The sequence below is a fragment of the Falco naumanni genome, chromosome 10 (assembly GCF_017639655.2).
Source record: "Falco naumanni isolate bFalNau1 chromosome 10, bFalNau1.pat, whole genome shotgun sequence".
Classification (NCBI taxonomy): Eukaryota; Metazoa; Chordata; class Aves; order Falconiformes; family Falconidae; genus Falco; species Falco naumanni.
The window spans coordinates 19,285,227-19,300,024 of record NC_054063.1 but is presented as its reverse complement, the minus strand read 5'-3'; the positions used below and the strand labels follow the sequence as shown (position 1 = coordinate 19,300,024).

Genomic DNA, 14,798 nt, shown 5'->3' with positions numbered 1-14,798 from the left:
TTATTGATAACTGCTCGGGTTGCTGCAGGCCAGCTCTGCCTGTGGCACGCAGCCCCACTCGCCTGCGTATCCGTGGCTGCCCCATGGTACGGGCGGCTCCAGTGGGGCACAGCCATCGTGGCACCCTGCAGCCAGCATGGCACCGTGCCCACAGCCCGCCACGGCAGCACACAAGCCACTGGCTTCCTCCAGCATCACCTTTATTCTGCAAACCGTGTGTGTGTGTGTGTGTGTGTGTGTGTGTGTGTGTGTGTGCAAAACTCGGGGGGGGGGGGGGGTGTCCCCAGGGGCATGGGGTGGGCACACAGCGCCCACGACAGCCCCCCGCCCAACCCCATGCACCATGGGGGAGCATGGGTGCCAGGATGCAGGGTGCCAGGATGGGGGGACACCCCCATGATGCCTGCCTGGCCCCTGCCATCCCTGGGGGGGCACATCCTGGGTCACTCCCCTCCACCAGGCACCGGCCGCACCCCCCCTTCCATTGGGGCTGCCCCAATCCCGCACCCGCCGTGGGCCCCCCAACACAGGCCGGGGGCGGGGGGGGGGGCGGGGCGGGGCCAGGCTTCAACACCAGCAGGCTTTGGGGCTGTCCTCGCTCCCCAGAGGCTGCTGCTCATCCTCCTCCAGGCGGGCCAGGGCGGGGGCGCGGGGGGGGCCCCGCAGCCCCTCCAGTTCCTTGCGGTGCGCCTGCAGCACCAGCTCGGTCAGCCGTGTGAAGGACTGCAGAAGAGATGGGGGGGAGGTCAGCCCACTGCCCCCCTCCCGAACCCCCCAAGTCCACCCCAGCCCCCCCCCAGCACCTCCTTGATGTTGAGGTTGCTGCAGGCGCTGGTCTCGTAGAAGTCCATCCCATACTCCCTGGCCAGCTGCAGGGCGAGGGGCCGTCGGCGGCACCATGGTTTGTGGGGGGTGGGGGTGTTGAACACCCCTGCCCCCCCCCCCCCTGCCCCCCGGCATATGCACAGCTGTGCTGCCCATGGTGGCACTGGGGTGGGGGCATCCCCTGCAGGGGGTACTGTGTGCTGTCCCTGGGTGCTTCACGGTCCCTGAGGGGGGGCACTGTGTGCTTTGGGGTCTGAGGGAGGTGGGCACTGGGTGCAGGGAGCACAGTGGGGGGCACTGGGTGCTTTAGGGTCCCTGGCGGGGAGGACTGGGTGCTTTGGGGTCCCAGGGGAGGTGGGCACTGGGTGCAGGGAGCACTCACGGGGGTGCACTGGCTGCTTTGGGTTTCCTGAGTGCTTTGGGGTCTCAGGGGCGGGGGCACTGGGTGCTTTGGAGTCCCTGAGGGAGGAATACTGGGTGCTTTGGGGTCCTTGGGGAGGGGCACTGGGTGCTTTGGGGGTGCAGGGGACCATGCTGGGCTGCAGGGGGGTGTCAGGGTCCCTGGACATGCTGCAGGAGCGGGACAGGGAGGCGTAAGAGCAGCCCCGGGGGTGCAGAGGGTCTGGGGGGGCATCCCTGGAGGTAACGGGGAGCTGGTGGGGGTTAGGGGGTTTGGTTACAGACAAGGCTTCAGGACAGTTGGAGGGGGTGTCCCTGGTCATGCTGGGGAGGGGCTGCAGATGCCTGGGGGCTCCCTGGCTATAAGTAGGGCTGCAGGAGAGTTGTTGGGGTCCCTGGGGAGTACAGGAGGGGCCTGGGGGGGCCGTGGGGTGCAGGGGGGTCCCTGGCCAACCTGGGGGTGCAGGGGGGGGCCCTGGCCCCCCCGGGGGCACATATCAGCCCCCGCTCACCTGCAGCCCTTGCTCTTTGGCCACTTGCCTCTTGTGCTCCTCGTCCGCCTTGTTCCCAATGAGGATTTTCTGGACGCCATCAGGCGCGTACTGGGGAGGAGCGGGTGGCGTGAGAACACCACCACCACCACCACCATGGGGGGGACCCCCCCAGGACCCCCCCTTTGCTCCTGCACCCCCACCTCATCCACGTCGCTGGCCCACTTCACGATGTGCTGGTAGGAACGCTCGCTGCTGATGTCATACACCAGGAAGATGCCCTGCAGGAGGGGGGCAGGCAGCCGTTTACAGCCCCCCGTGCCTCAGTTTCCCCGCTCCTGTGTACCAGGATGGGACCCCCCCGTACCTGTGCCCGCCGGTAGTACTGCTTGGTGATGGTCTGGTACCGCTCCTGGCCTGCCGTGTCCCTGCAGCCGAGGGGAGTGGGTCAACACCACCACCCATGGCACGAGCTGGTCAGGGCTCAGTCTCCCCCCTGGAGGGGGGAGCGGGATTCAGGACCACCCCCCCAATCCCCGCCCCCCCCCCCCCCCCCGAGCCCCAGCCCTGGCACTCACCAGATCTGTATCCGCACCTTAATGCCGTCCACTTCGATGGTCTTCATCTTGAAGTCAACGCCTGGCATGGGGAGGGGAGCAGTTACGGGGTGCCCCGGTGTCCCCCCCATCACAGCAGCTGCTGCCACCAGGGTCCCCGCAGTCCCCTCACCCTCTCCCAGCCCATCCCAAGGCACGCCGTGCTGCCAGACCAGGTGCCAAGGCTCGCCCATGCCCCCCCAATGCCTGGAGCCATGGCCCGGTGCCCCGGCATCATCCCGGGGCCGGTGCCTGGTGCCAGGCCTGGCAGCGGCCCCCGTGCTGGGTCACTGCGCGGGTGCTGGCCCCAGCCCTGCTGCCGAGCGGCTGCTCCCAGTGCTCCCCGTGGCCCCGGTTTTGCTGTGCTGTGGCTCCCCAGTGCCCCCAGTTTCCCAGCCCCACAGTTCCCTGTTCCCCGAGTTTCCCAGTTCCCTGGTACCGCAGCCCCCCAGCACCCACGGTTTCCTGGTGCTCCCGGTTCCCCTGTGATGTGGCTGCCCGGTGCTCCTGGTTCGTCAGTGCCCACTGCTTCCCATTTCCCCAGTGCTCCCAGTTCCCTGGTGCCCACAGTTTTCTGATGCTCCCAGTTCCCCAGCTCCTCGGTGTCACCGGTTCTCTGGTGCCCACGGCTTTCCCATTCCCTGGTGCCTGTGGTTCCCCGGTTCCCCGGTGCCCATGGTTGCTCATTTCCCGGTTCTTCAGCTCCCCAGTGCCCACAGTTTCCCGTTTTCCCGGTGCTCCTGGTTTCCCGGTTCCCAGTACCCAACGGTTTTCTAGCTCCCTGGTGCTTCCATTTCCCAGTTGCTCCCGTTTCCCCAGTGCCCACGGTTCCCCGGTTCCTGCTTCCCCGACGCTCCCAGTGCCCACGATTTTCCAGCTCCCTGGTGCTCCCGGTTTCCCCGTTCCTTGGTGCCCACAGTTCCCTATTTCCCAGTGCTCCCAGCTACCCAGTGTCCATGGTTCCCCGGTTCCCGGTTCCCTGGTGCTCCTGGCTCCCCAGTGCCCACGGTTCCCCTTTCCTGATGCTCCCGTTTTCCCGGTGCTCCCAGCTCCCCGGTGCCCATGGTTCCCCAGTTCCTGGTGCTGCCGGTGCCCATGGTTTCCCGCTTCCCGGTGCTCGCGGCTCCCCAGTGCCCACGGTTCCTTGTTTCCCGGTGCTCCCGGTGCCCACGGTTCCTTGTTTCCCGGTGCTCTCGGTGCCCACGGTTCCCCGTTTCCCGGTGCTCCCGCTGCCCACGGTTTCCCGCTTCCCGGTGCTCCCGGCTCCCCGCTGCCCACGGCTCCTCGCTTCCCGGCGTTCCCGCTGCCCGGCGCGGCTGCCCGCCGCCCGCTGCCCGCGCTGGTGCCGGTGCCGGTGCCGGTACCGATGGTGGAGATGTGGGCGGGGTGGAACTGGTTGTCGGTGAAGCGGCAGAGCAGGCAGGTCTTGCCCACGCCCGAGTCCCCCAGCAGCAGCAGCCGGAAGAGCACGTCGTACTGCTTGGCCATGGCGGGCCGGCGCCGCCGTACCGGGGCCGTACCGGGGCCGCTGCCGGGACCACTGCCGGGGCCGCGAGCGCTGCGCCGGGCGGGCGGCGGGGCGGGGCGGGGCGGGGGCGGGCGGCCGGGGGGGCACCGGGGGATGCTGTGGGGAACGGGGGGGATGCACCGGGGATGGAACGGGAGAGACACACGGGGGAGGGGGAACCGGGGGATACACCGGGAGAGACACACGGCGGGGGCGCACCGGGGGATGCACCGGGGGTGTACAGAGGCATTGGGAGAGACACACGGGGAATGCACCGGGAATGCACTGGGATAAACACACGGGGAAGGGGAGGGGAGGGGGCGGGCACCGGGGGATGCACTGGGGGGGCACCGGATGGTGCACGGGGGATGCACCAGGGCACCGGGAGAGACACACGGGGACGCGCTGGGAGGGAGACGCGGGGAATGAGGGAGGGAGGGAGCACCGGGGGCGGGGGGCACCGGGGAATGCCCTGGGAACGGGGGGCGACACATGGGTCGTGCACTGGAGAGCGTGGGGACATCTGGGGACACAGCAGCCCCCCCCCCAGGAGAGAGTGGGGGACACGGCCCAGGGGCTGCAGGGGACACTGGGTGACACATGGAGGGATGGGGGGGGGCAACAGGGGGGCACTGGGAGCAGTGGGGTGGCCCGGGGCTGAGGGGCCTGGAGCAGGGCCACGGCAGGGCTGCGGGGGGGTGCAGCGCTAGGTGCTGGGGCACAGTGCTGGGTGCTGGGGTGCAGTGCTGGGCACAGCGCTGGATGCAGTGCTGGATGCCACAGCGCAGCGCTGTGTGTTGGGGCACAGCTCTGGGGCGCAGCGCTGTGTGCTGGGGTGTAGCTCTGGGGCACAGCGCTGTGTGCTGGGGTGCAGCTCTGGGGCGCAGCGCTGTGTGCTGGGGTGCAGCTCTGGGGCGCAGCGCTGTGTGCTGGGGTGCAGCACGCGGCAGAGGAGGGTGCAGTGTGGGCCAGGGGGTGCACGGCAGGGCGGCACGGCACAGCGCGGCAAAGCCACGCACGGGGCAGCGTGGTGGTGAAGGTGCTGCACAGCGCAGCACCGCAGCACACATGCTGCCGTGCACCCTGCAGCACAGGGGGCCAATGCAGTGCTGCAGCGTGATGATGCAACACAGTGTCGGTGCAACCATGCAGTGCTGTGCTGAGATGATGCAACACCACACAGCATTGCAATGGTGCTGCGCCACAGCGGGATGCCGCCACACTGCACAGCAGCATGATGATGCAGCGCTGCAGCGCGATGATGCAACACAGCGGGTCGGTGCAACTGCGCAGCACCACGCTGTGATGACGCAGCACCACGCGGCAGTGCGCGCCACAGCGGGATGACGCCACACTGCTCAGCAGTGCCATGATGCAGCGCTGCAGCGTGATGATGCAACACCATGTCGGTGCCACCACGCTGTGCCACACTACGAGATGTAGCACCACGCTGCTGGACGAGGCTGCAGCGCTGCGGTGTGATGACGCAACGCCGCGCGGCAGTGACGCAATAAGGCAGCGCTGGGCAGGGCCCAGACCAGGCCGCGGTCAGGTAGCCCACCATGACGTCACGGCGCGGTGACGTAGCGCCCTCCTCGCGCCCCGCCGCGCCGCGCATGCGCGTGGGAGGGCGAGGCCGGGAGGCGTGGCCTGGGCGTGACGGGGGGCGTAGCCGGGGGCGTGACCGCGTGTCCCGACCCGGCCGCCGTCGTCCGGCTGCCCCCGCCGGCGCGAGCCGCCCGCAGCATGGCGGGAGCGGAGGCCCCCCCCGGCGGGCGGCGGCGGCTGCGGGACGATGGGCTGCAGACCCCCACCTCCGCCGAACAGGTCCGGGGGGCCGGGCCGGGTGCTGGGAGGGGGGGGCGGGCCGTGTCGTGTGGGGCTGGGCCCTGGGGCAGGGCTGTGGGGTGCTGTGGCTGGTTATGAGGGTGCCAGGTTGTGTGGGGCTGGGCTGTGTGGGGCTGGGCTCTGAAGGTGCCAGGCTGCTGGCTGATCCCTGCCCCAGCTCCCCCCATGCAGCCGCTCGCCCCACACTCGCGTGTGTCAGGGGGCCGGGGGCTGCCACCCCTGGGGAACATCACTCGTGTCCCCCCGCAGCATCTCGGGCAGCCCGACCCCCTCCCGAGCCAGCCCTGGGGTAGCTCCCCGGGCACTGGGACGGGCCCTGTGGGGCAGAGGGCAATTCTGGGTTTCTCAATCCATGGGGCCCTGTGAGCCTCTGGCCCCCCGGGACGCGGTGCCTGCGGAGGGCTGGCCCTGGCTGCACACCCTGTGCCCACCCAGCCGCTCCATCGCGGCCCCCCAGCCGTGCAGCGGGGAGGGAATACAAGGGAGGGCTCAGGGGTCGAGATAAGGACAGGGAGCTCACTTTGCAATTAGTCATGGGCAAAACAGACTCTTCTTGGGGAAAATTAGTTTCATTTATTACCATTCAAATCAGAAAAACACCTTCCCCCACCCTCCCTTCTTCCCGGGCTTAAGTCAATTCCTGATTTCTCTCCCTGGTCCCCCCAAGGGGGCAGGGGACGGGGAATGGGGGTTACGGTCAGTCCAAGTACATGTTGGTGTTGCTGCTCCTTCCTCCTACGCTCCACCCTGCTCCAGCGTGGGGTCCTTCCCACGGGAGACAGCTCTTCATGAACCCCTCCAGCGTGGGGTCCTTCCCACGGGAGACAGCTCTCCATGAACCCCTCCAGCGTGGGGTCCTTCCCACGGGAGACAGCTCTCCATGAACCCCTCCAGCGTGGGGTCCTTCCCACGGGAGACAGCTCTCCATGAACCCCTCCAGCGTGGGGTCCTTCCCACGGGTGCAGCCCCTCACATGCTGCCCCAGCACAGGCTGCCCATGGGTCACAGCCTCCTCTGGGCACCCCCTGCCCCAGCGTGGGTCCCCCCCGGGCTATGGGGGTGTGTGGGGGATCTGCTCCCCCATGGGCTTCCTGGGCTGGGGGCACAGCCTGCCTTGCTGGGGGCTCTCCGTGGGCTGCCAGGGAACCTCAGCTCCAGCACCTGGAGCCCCTCCTGCCCTGCCCTTGATGCCTGCGGGTCTGCGGCTCACACACATTCGCTCCTCTCGCCAGCACGGATTATTTTCCTCCCCCTGCTCCTTCCCGCGCTGTCCCTGTGCCGCTGCTGCCGATAGGCTTGGCCTTAGCCTTGATGGGTCCAGCTGGGAGCTGGCTGACATCGGCTCCATCAGATATAGGGGAAGCTTCTGGCACCTTCTTGCAGAAGCCACTCCGGCAGCCCCCCCCTTCCCCCAAAACCTTGCCACGCAAATCCACTACAACGGGGCTGCCTGTGACCCCCCATCCTTGCCCCCCTGCCCTCCAGGGTGTTTTCTGGAGGGTTGCCCCGGCTGGGACAGTGCTGGGGTGCTGGGTCCTGAGTTTGAGTTTTAAAACAGGGGGACAGTGTGACAAGTCCCCGGTTAGCTGGCAATGCTGTCCTGGCGTTCGCGGGAGGAGGGTGTTGTATGTGGCAGGGGGGTCCCAGGACAAAGCAAACTCCATCTTTAAAACTGCTGCATTGGAAAAGCGGCAGTGGACGGAGCTAATCCCAGGTGCAAAGCTCCTAACGGCTTAGCTACGATGCTCCGCGGGCCGGCAGGACTGAGTCGCTTGTGATCGCTTTGGTTTTCCTGGGGAATGCAACAAGATGGTGCCGCTGTCTCGGAGAGTGGCTGTGAGCTGGATAAACCCCTGGGGTGGGGCAGGAGCTGAGGGGGGCTCTGGCAGGACTGTTTGGGATGGGAAGAGCTATTTTCCAGAGCTCACCATGGTCTTTGTTCCCCTCTGCGCTGCGGCTGGTGGCAGACCAAGGTGGAAGACATTGTGCAGGAGGTCTTTGATGCCTGCAAGATGAGCCATCATGCTTCACAGTAAGTTCCTCTGGCAGCTGGTTCCCACCAGCTGTAGAAACTCTTGATAATGATAAACAACCAACCCACGCCCAAACCAGTGGCTCTGGCAGCTGCCGAGACCTGCAGCAAGGGACCAGCTGCTCCTGCGGGTGTTGGGTGGGATCTTGCCCCTTCTGCTGGCCATGAGCCCAGGGGTCATGGTGACATCAGCTCAGGGCTGGTGTCCCCCTCTCAGCTGGACTGCTGGTGCTCTGCCTGCTGAGCCCTGCCTGTCTTACAGGTACGTCCTGCAGCGGGAGAAGCACTGCCATTACCTGAAGAGAGGCCTCCGGCAGCTGACCAAAGCCTATGAGGTACCTGCAGTGCCACCAGCTCCTGCTCTGCCCCTTGGCTGAGGCGAGCCCTTCACCCCAGGGCCAGCAGTGGCTCCCGACGTGCCCTTGGATTGCACGTGTCCCCATGGTGATGCTTTTGGGGCTCCCCTGCCTGTACCTGCTCCTGTGAGAGCTCTGCCTGCACCCCAGGCCCCGTGCCACCCCCTGGCCACCCTCACTGTCCCCTCTGGTCCCCGCAGTGTCTGGATGCCAGCCGTCCCTGGCTCTGCTACTGGATCCTGCACAGCTTGGAGCTGCTGGATGAGCCTATTCCCCAGTCAGTTGCCTCTGAGTAAGTGGTGCTGCGATGGAGTGGGTCACAGCGGCAGCCTGGGGACCCCCACTGTGGACCTGGCTGTGGCCAGAGGCCCCGTGGGCCACCCGCGTGATGCTGGAGGTGCCACCTCCTGCTGTCCCCGCGTGCTGGCAGGAGCAAAGGAGCGCTTTGTCTCCTCTGCGGCCATCAATGCCGCCCATTCTTCCGGCCAGCGCCTCGTGCTCCAGCGTCTTGTGACGGACGGAGATGGGGGACAGAGAGATAACCCCCGGCTTTGACCTGGGAGGAGGAACCGGGGCTGGGCTGGCCCCTGCCCCGCTGTGAGCCATGGAGCCCCTGCTGTGGATGGGGGGGTGTAAGGGGAGGTTCCCCTCACCTGGGTGGGAAGTATCCCCCCACTGGGTGCCGGCGAGCGCTGAGCCCCTTCCTCACCCTCCCCGTGCCCCCCTGCAGCGTCTGCCAGTTCCTGAGCCGCTGTCAGAGCCCCCAGGGCGGCTTTGGGGGTGGCCCTGGCCAGCACCCCCACCTTGCCCCTACCTACGCCGCTGTCAACGCACTGTGCATCATCGGCACGGAGGAGGCATTCGATGTCATTGACAGGTAGGGCCGGTGGTGCTGGGCTGGGGTCCGGCGGGGGGAGGCAGGATGCATGCCCCCCCCACAGACCGCTGGCTCTCGCAGGAAGAAGCTGCTGCAGTACCTGCACTCGCTGAAGCAGCCGGATGGCTCCTTCCTCATGCATATCGGCGGCGAGGTGGACGTCAGGTGGGTGAGCACCGTGGGGAGGAAGGGGATGGCTCTGCTGTGCTTCCAGCTGGCTGGGTGCTGCGGCAGGGGGGCGGTGCCGTGGTCCTGAGCACCCCTGTCCTGCAGGAGCGCCTACTGCGCTGCCTCCGTGGCCTCGCTGACCAACATCCTCACACCTGAGCTCTTTGCCGGGACAGCCGAGTGGATAGTGAGGTGAGTGAGAGCCAGCGTAGCCAGGGACGGGGTGAGGACGGGGGATGGTCCCTCACGCCTGTGCCATTCTGACCCCGCTGCCCGTGCAGGTGCCAGAACTGGGAGGGTGGCATTGGTGGGGTGCCGGGCATGGAGGCCCACGGCGGGTATACCTTCTGCGGCATGGCAGCCTTGGTCATCCTGAAGAAGGAACATCTGCTGAACCTCCGGAGCTTGCTGGTGAGTCACCCTGCACTCTTGCTGGGACGCCAGGGGTTCTCAGCTGCTCAGTGGGACCGGTGGGGGGGTCCCTGTCCTTGCACTGGCACCCACTCTCGCCCGTCCCACACAGCGCTGGGTTACCAGCCGGCAGATGAACTTCGAGGGCGGCTTCCAGGGCCGCTGCAACAAGCTGGTGGATGGCTGCTACTCCTTCTGGCAAGCCGGCCTCCTGCCCCTGCTCCACCGTGCCCTCCACGCCAGGGGTGAGTCTGCCACGGGGGGCTCCCAGCCTCCTCCGCCCCCAAAACGGCATCTCCAGGGGTGGCTGAAGGCGTTTACTGAGGGAACAAAGCACAGCTACTTGGGTGTTCCCGTGTCCCTGTTCTTTGGAGGGGGCTGCTGAATCATGGGGAAACTCATGCCTCCCCGCGGGCTTTTTGGCACCAAGGCTTGACTGCTGGGCCAGCGCCTTGATTGTTCCCCGGGGTGTGCGGGAAGACCCGGGTGGGGATTTGCCGCCTTCCTGGGGTCCCCCCAGCCATGTCATCAGCTTCCTCCTGCAGGCGACACGGCACTCAGCATGACCCGATGGATGTTTGACCAGGTAGCGCTGCAGGAGTACATCCTCCTGTGCTGCCAGTGCCCAGCCGGCGGGCTGCTCGACAAGCCGGGCAAGTGAGTACCAGGCTGGGGAGGCTGCCTGGGGCCCTGGCACCCTGCTCAGCACCCCAATATCTGCCTCACCAGGTCCCGGGATTTCTACCACACTTGCTACTGCCTGAGTGGGCTGGCCATCGCCCAGCACTTCGGCAGCGGCGAGCTCCACCAGGAGGTGGTCCTGGGCGGCCCCGAGAACCGCCTGGTAGGTGCCAGGCATCGCTGTCAGCTGCCCGGCCTCTACACCACCAGAAGCAGCGTTAACCTCCTCCCTCTCTCCCTCTCACAGCAGCCCACGCACCCTGTCTACAACATCATCCCGGAGAAGGTGGCAAGAGCGGTGACGCACTTCTTGCGGCAGCCAGTGCCCAGCCTGCAGCCGGCAGCTGCTGCTGACTAGGGGGTCCCGCTGGCCCCAGACTGTGCAGAGCAGCCCTGCCCCAGGCCAGTGGGGAGCTGCTGCAGCATCTCGACGCAGACGGGCAGAGCGAGGTCCTCAGGGTGCTAGCAATACCAAAAACTGGCCTGCCCCGTAGCCACCAGCTCCTTCTGCCGTCATGCTGGGTGCCTTGCTGCCCTCCTGGCAGAAGCGGAGCTGGCTGAGGGGGACACGGGACGTGGCAGAGCTTTTGGCATCAATAAAGCGGAACAGACACCTGCCGTCTCCTGTGCGCGGGAAGGGCACATAGCTGCCACCGCCTGTCACCCATGGTGGCCCTGGGGAGACGGGACAGGAGGTGACACTGAGCTCGGGCTGCTTCTAGCCCTGGTGCCACCTCCCCTCCCGCCCCAAGAACACGCGGCTACCACGGGGAAGGATAAAAATAAGTTTGGTTGTTTTTTTTTATTATTTATAGTCTTATAGTAAAGGGAAGCCTTAACTTGCAAGACAACTCTGGGCAGTATGTACAACATACCTTAGATCCATGGAATGAATGGCATCAAAAGGGGGACAGGGTCACCTACGGGGCAGGGACGGGACACTAGAGTTCAGAAAATGCCACGGAGGTGGGAAGGGGCCGAGGGAGGCATGGGGGGTGAGGGAGGGAAAGAGGAGGGGGCAGGACGCACACGCAGACCACCAGCCCAGCCCCCCGGCTCCGTGCTGTGAAGAGAGGGGTGTGGGCACTGGCCCCCCGGCTCTCGCAGGTGCTGGGGGCAGGTGGAATTGCACACGCAGAAAATAAATAGCGAGACCCCCAGCGCTTGCCGGGGGGGTGGAGGGGAGGGGGCAGGCACAGCTCCCCTGTGGGGCCTGGCCTTTTCGGGGGGGCTGCCCGGCTCCTGCGCAGCCTCACCCTTCAGCTCTGGACTGCTGTGGTCCCCAGGTATAAATAGAAATGCTCATATAAAATCAGAAGGGAGAGGACAGAGGAGCTTGCTAGGTGTGGGAGGGCACTGGGGACATCTCACGGCCCCCAGATCCCCCCCATGTCTGTTGGGTGGGCGCTGCGAGGCCCTGCCTGGCCGGCTCCCCCCAGGGCCGTGGTGGTTGGAGTGGGGAAAGGGCCGGGGAAGGCTGGGAAGCTGCAGTCCGAGAGCCTCTACGAGAGAAGGGAGAGAGTCCTTACGCAGCCGGCGGGCGGGCAGCCGACAGCAGCAGGGGGCTGTGGGGGGGCCTAACTGGCCTCCATGCGCAGCTTCTTCCTGCTCTGTGGCTCGTCGGGCTCCGAATCGGAGCTGGAGTCGGAACCGCCATCGAAGGCGGAGATGGTGCTGCCCTTGGGGTTGGTGTAGAGGCTGTTGTCTGTCGAGGGGTAGTTGGCCTGCAGCTGGGCACTTGACCGGGCCTTCTCCAGTGCACGCACTGCAAGGCAGGGCCACCACGTCACCTCCAGCAGCTCCAGCATGCCCATCTGTCCCCACCCCTGGCTCCTGCAGAACCCCTGCTCACCTTGCTGCTCCAGGAGAGCGTTCTGCCGCTTGAGGTCATCGATGTCCTGCTGGTGCGTGTGGTTTTTCCGGCGCATGTACTGGATGTACTCTGTGGCTTTGTCCAGGATTTGGGCCCGGGATGCCTGTTGCAATAGTGGGAAAAGACAGAGGCAAGATAAAGTCCTAGCCCTGGGGGAACCAGTGGGATTTCAGCTGCCCTGTCCCACCCACAGCGCAACAGAAAGGATTTTGCCGTTATTCTGACATGCCGATGTCACCAGGTGATCCAAAGCCCAGCTCTTGTCCCCCATGGGGACCCCCATGGCGGGGCAGATCCTTGCTAGCACTGGGAAGGGTCACTTCTGAACCCCGCTGATGGTGCTCAGCTTGGGTTGCGAGCTGGCCCTAGCCAAAACGTGTCCTGCAGCAGCATCCCAGAACAAGAAGCCACCGCTGTGCACCAACAGCCCTACCACAGCCTGTGCAGCTGCCAAGGAAAGTGCCGCTACCCCCGGTGGGCAGAGCTGCCCCACGGCTGTGCCAGGAAGATTCAGCCACACTGGGTGGATTTGCCCCCTTTGTCTTCCCCAGAAAACCCCAGGTGGTGGCAAAGGCTGGGTGTGTGCACGACCTGCCCTCAGGAATGCCAGCTGGCAGGCCCCGCGGGTGAGGAACCGCAGCTCAGCCTTGCTGCTGTGGCTTCCCATCACCATTGTGGAAATCTCCGTCCAGCCTCAGTGCCGCGGGCCGGGACCCCGGGCAGGCGCATGGCCAGGCTGCCAGCACGCTCCATAAACTCACCTTCTCTCCTTGGAGGGAGGGGACGGAGTCCCGCAGGCTGTGGAAGCTGTCCTTGATGTGGTCCCTGCGCTTGCGCTCCAGCGCGTTGTGATGAGCCCGTTTGTCGGCCTGAGAAGGAAGGGAGAGGGGAGCCTGAGGGGGTGGCACTGTGGGGGAAACCACGACCTGCTCCCCTCTCCCCAGGTGCTGCGGGACAGCCTGCTGAGTCCCAGGAGTGAGCGTGAAAAGCCTCATTGCGTTTCAGCAGCTGCCCCGCTTTGCCTGGCAGAGAAGCCAGGGCAGGAGGAGCCAGGCTGCTGATTTTCACCCCAAAACCCCGTGCTGGCAGCTTGGCATGAGGGGCTTGGAGCCAGTGCAGGAGCTTGGCCGAAGCCCCGACTGCCCTTGGCTGGGCGGTGCAGCAGCCGCGACGCCTCCTGCTCCCGTCGCAGCGGCAGCTGAGGGTGTGGGAAGGAGGTGGCTCCCGTTGCTTTCGGTTTCTCCCGGCCCTGTCGGAGCCCGCAGGCAGCTTCCTGCTGCTGGGGCAGCCATGCACCCCACTGGGGGGGCAGAGCTGGGGCAGCAGGGGGGCCCAGCACAGCCTCAAGGGCCAAGAGCAGCTCACAGCACTCTGTCCTGCACCCCCTGCGAGATGGGCTCCCCATCTGACCTCTGCTGACACAACCCCATGGCTTCCCCCCAAAAGCACCACTCTGTGTGTCATACTCCCCCCCGCCCCCATATACCCCCAAGATCTGCCCTCACATCCCCCCCTCCCAGAGACAGCCCCTCCGGAGTGCCAGCTCCCCAGATGCCCCCAAAAGCCATAACCCCCATGTCTCCTCTCCCAAAAGAGCCCCAGGCCCACATGTACCCCCCCCCGAAGACAGACGCCCCCACTCTGCCCCCAAAAGCCACAGCTCCACAATCCCTCTCTCCTGAAGAGCCCCCACCCCACAGACCCCCCCCCCAAACACGCACCCCTCAAGAAACACAAGCACTGTATGCAACACCCCAAACCCATGTCCTTCCCCAAGACCCCCAGCCCCCCAGGTGTGTGTCCCCCAGCCCCGCCCCACAGGCCTCTGTCCCCCCACCCTCAGAAGACCCCCGACCCCACAGGTGTGTCGCCCCACGAAGACCCCCCACCTCACAGGTATCCCCCCTCCGGAAGACCCCCGACCCTGCAAGTGACCCCCCTCTCCAAGACCCCCCAGCCCCAAAGGCGTGTGTCCCCCAACACCTGCAGTCCTGCCCCAGTGCAGTCTCTCCCCCAGAAGACCTCCCAGCTCCACAGGTGCCCCCCCCGCCAGAAGCCCCCAAGGCCCCCCAGGTGTGTCCCCCCGAAGACCCCCAGGCCCACAGCTGTCCCCCCCCCCGAGCCCCCCAGGTGCCCCCCCCAGAAGCTCCCCAGGCCCACAGGTTTCCCCCCCAGAAGACCCCCACTCCCACAGGTGTACCTCCCATGCCCCCCAGCCGTCCCCCTCCCACCCCCAGGACGCCACCAAACACACGTGCCTCCCCCCCCAGCCCCCCCCCGCCCCCCGCGCAGGCGCACTTGCCCCCCGCCCCCCCCCCACGTGCTCCCGGTCCCGGGGGCGGCAGCCACATACCGCGGACTGAAACCTCGGCTGCTCTTCCTGAGGGGCACGGGCCAGCGAGGAGGAAGCAGAGGAGGAAGAGGAAGGGGGGGGGGACGGGACGGGAAACGGGGCCGCGGTGGGGGGGAAGGAGAGAGAGAAACCAACAGTTACCCCCCGCTACCCCTTCCCCGGCGCTGCGGGCACCGGGGGGGAGCGGCGGGGAGGATGTCCCGGTGTGGGGGCCCGACTCACGTCGCTCTCCACCTCGATGTCATCGTTGTCGCTCATCGCTCCCGGCCGGGTGAGCCGCGGGCCGCGCCGCCACAACAACAGCGCGCAGCGCGCATGCGCCGCCGCCGCCACACGTGACCTCTCACCCCCCCGCTCCCCGCCGCGCCGCGGGGCATTCTG

The 14,798-nt window shown here is 66.6% G+C and overlaps 3 protein-coding genes across 7 annotated transcripts; 1 reads left to right on the top strand and 2 right to left on the bottom strand.

Annotated features, from left to right (window-relative positions):
• Window positions 1-169: 169 nt before the first annotated feature.
• Window positions 170-4,119, bottom strand: RAB15 (RAB15, member RAS oncogene family). Of its 3 annotated transcripts, none has more exons than XM_040609694.1 (7): window positions 2,771-3,254; window positions 2,294-2,354; window positions 2,083-2,143; window positions 1,919-1,996; window positions 1,737-1,826; window positions 804-869; window positions 175-723 (listed from the first exon to the last, which is right to left on the bottom strand). In XM_040609694.1, exons 2-7 carry the CDS (start codon window positions 2,338-2,340, stop codon window positions 568-570), a joined length of 498 nt encoding a protein of 165 aa, XP_040465628.1. In that variant the 5' UTR covers window positions 2,341-2,354; window positions 2,771-3,254; the 3' UTR covers window positions 175-567. The 3 variants fall into 3 exon arrangements, with proteins under 3 accessions (XP_040465627.1, XP_040465628.1, XP_040465626.1); XM_040609692.1 differs by lacking the exon at window positions 2,771-3,254 and adding an exon at window positions 3,676-4,119 and having other exon boundaries at window positions 177-723; XM_040609693.1 differs by lacking the exons at window positions 804-869; window positions 2,771-3,254 and adding an exon at window positions 3,676-4,119 and having other exon boundaries at window positions 170-723.
• Window positions 4,120-5,507: 1,388 nt separating this feature from the next.
• On the top strand, window positions 5,508-10,804 carry LOC121095181 (protein farnesyltransferase subunit beta-like). Its single transcript, XM_040609660.1, has 12 exons — window positions 5,508-5,645; window positions 7,634-7,698; window positions 7,961-8,033; window positions 8,255-8,346; window positions 8,785-8,931; window positions 9,013-9,096; window positions 9,205-9,291; window positions 9,381-9,510; window positions 9,623-9,755; window positions 10,056-10,167; window positions 10,240-10,354; window positions 10,439-10,804. The coding sequence occupies exons 1-12, from the start codon at window positions 5,565-5,567 to the stop codon at window positions 10,547-10,549; spliced, it is 1,230 nt and encodes a 409-aa protein (XP_040465594.1). The 5' UTR covers window positions 5,508-5,564; the 3' UTR covers window positions 10,550-10,804.
• Window positions 10,805-10,974: 170 nt separating this feature from the next.
• MAX (MYC associated factor X) lies at window positions 10,975-14,772 on the bottom strand. Of its 3 annotated transcripts, none has more exons than XM_040609705.1 (5): window positions 14,640-14,772; window positions 14,418-14,444; window positions 12,826-12,933; window positions 12,044-12,173; window positions 10,975-11,956 (listed from the first exon to the last, which is right to left on the bottom strand). In XM_040609705.1, exons 1-5 carry the CDS (start codon window positions 14,673-14,675, stop codon window positions 11,769-11,771), a joined length of 489 nt encoding a protein of 162 aa, XP_040465639.1. In that variant the 5' UTR covers window positions 14,676-14,772; the 3' UTR covers window positions 10,975-11,768. The 3 variants fall into 3 exon arrangements, with proteins under 3 accessions (XP_040465639.1, XP_040465640.1, XP_040465638.1); XM_040609706.1 differs by having other exon boundaries at window positions 12,044-12,167; window positions 14,640-14,771; XM_040609704.1 differs by having other exon boundaries at window positions 10,975-12,167.
• Window positions 14,773-14,798: the final 26 nt, after the last annotated feature.

Coding starts and splice junctions, on each gene's coding strand:
- MAX (XM_040609704.1), bottom strand. CDS start 14,675: ATGAGCGACAACGATGACATCGAGGTGGAGAGCGAC. Junction 14,445..14,639: donor ACATCGAGGTGGAGAGCGAC/GTGAGTCGGGCC, acceptor CGTGCCCCTCAG/GAAGAGCAGCCGAGGTTTCA. Junction 12,934..14,417: donor AGCCGAGGTTTCAGTCCGCG/GTATGTGGCTGC, acceptor CTTCCTTCTCAG/GCCGACAAACGGGCTCATCA.
- RAB15 (XM_040609692.1), bottom strand. CDS start 3,799: ATGGCCAAGCAGTACGACGTGCTCTTCCGGCTGCTGCTGCTGGGGGAC. Junction 2,355..3,675: donor CGCCCACATCTCCACCATCG/GTACCGGCACCG, acceptor TCCCCATGCCAG/GCGTTGACTTCAAGATGAAG. Junction 724..803: donor GCAACCTCAACATCAAGGAG/GTGCTGGGGGGG, acceptor TCTCTTCTGCAG/TCCTTCACACGGCTGACCGA.
- LOC121095181 (XM_040609660.1), top strand. CDS start 5,565: ATGGCGGGAGCGGAGGCCCCCCCCGGCGGGCGGCGGCGGCTGCGGGAC. Junction 8,034..8,254: donor AGCTGACCAAAGCCTATGAG/GTACCTGCAGTG, acceptor TGGTCCCCGCAG/TGTCTGGATGCCAGCCGTCC. Junction 10,168..10,239: donor CTGCTCGACAAGCCGGGCAA/GTGAGTACCAGG, acceptor CTGCCTCACCAG/GTCCCGGGATTTCTACCACA.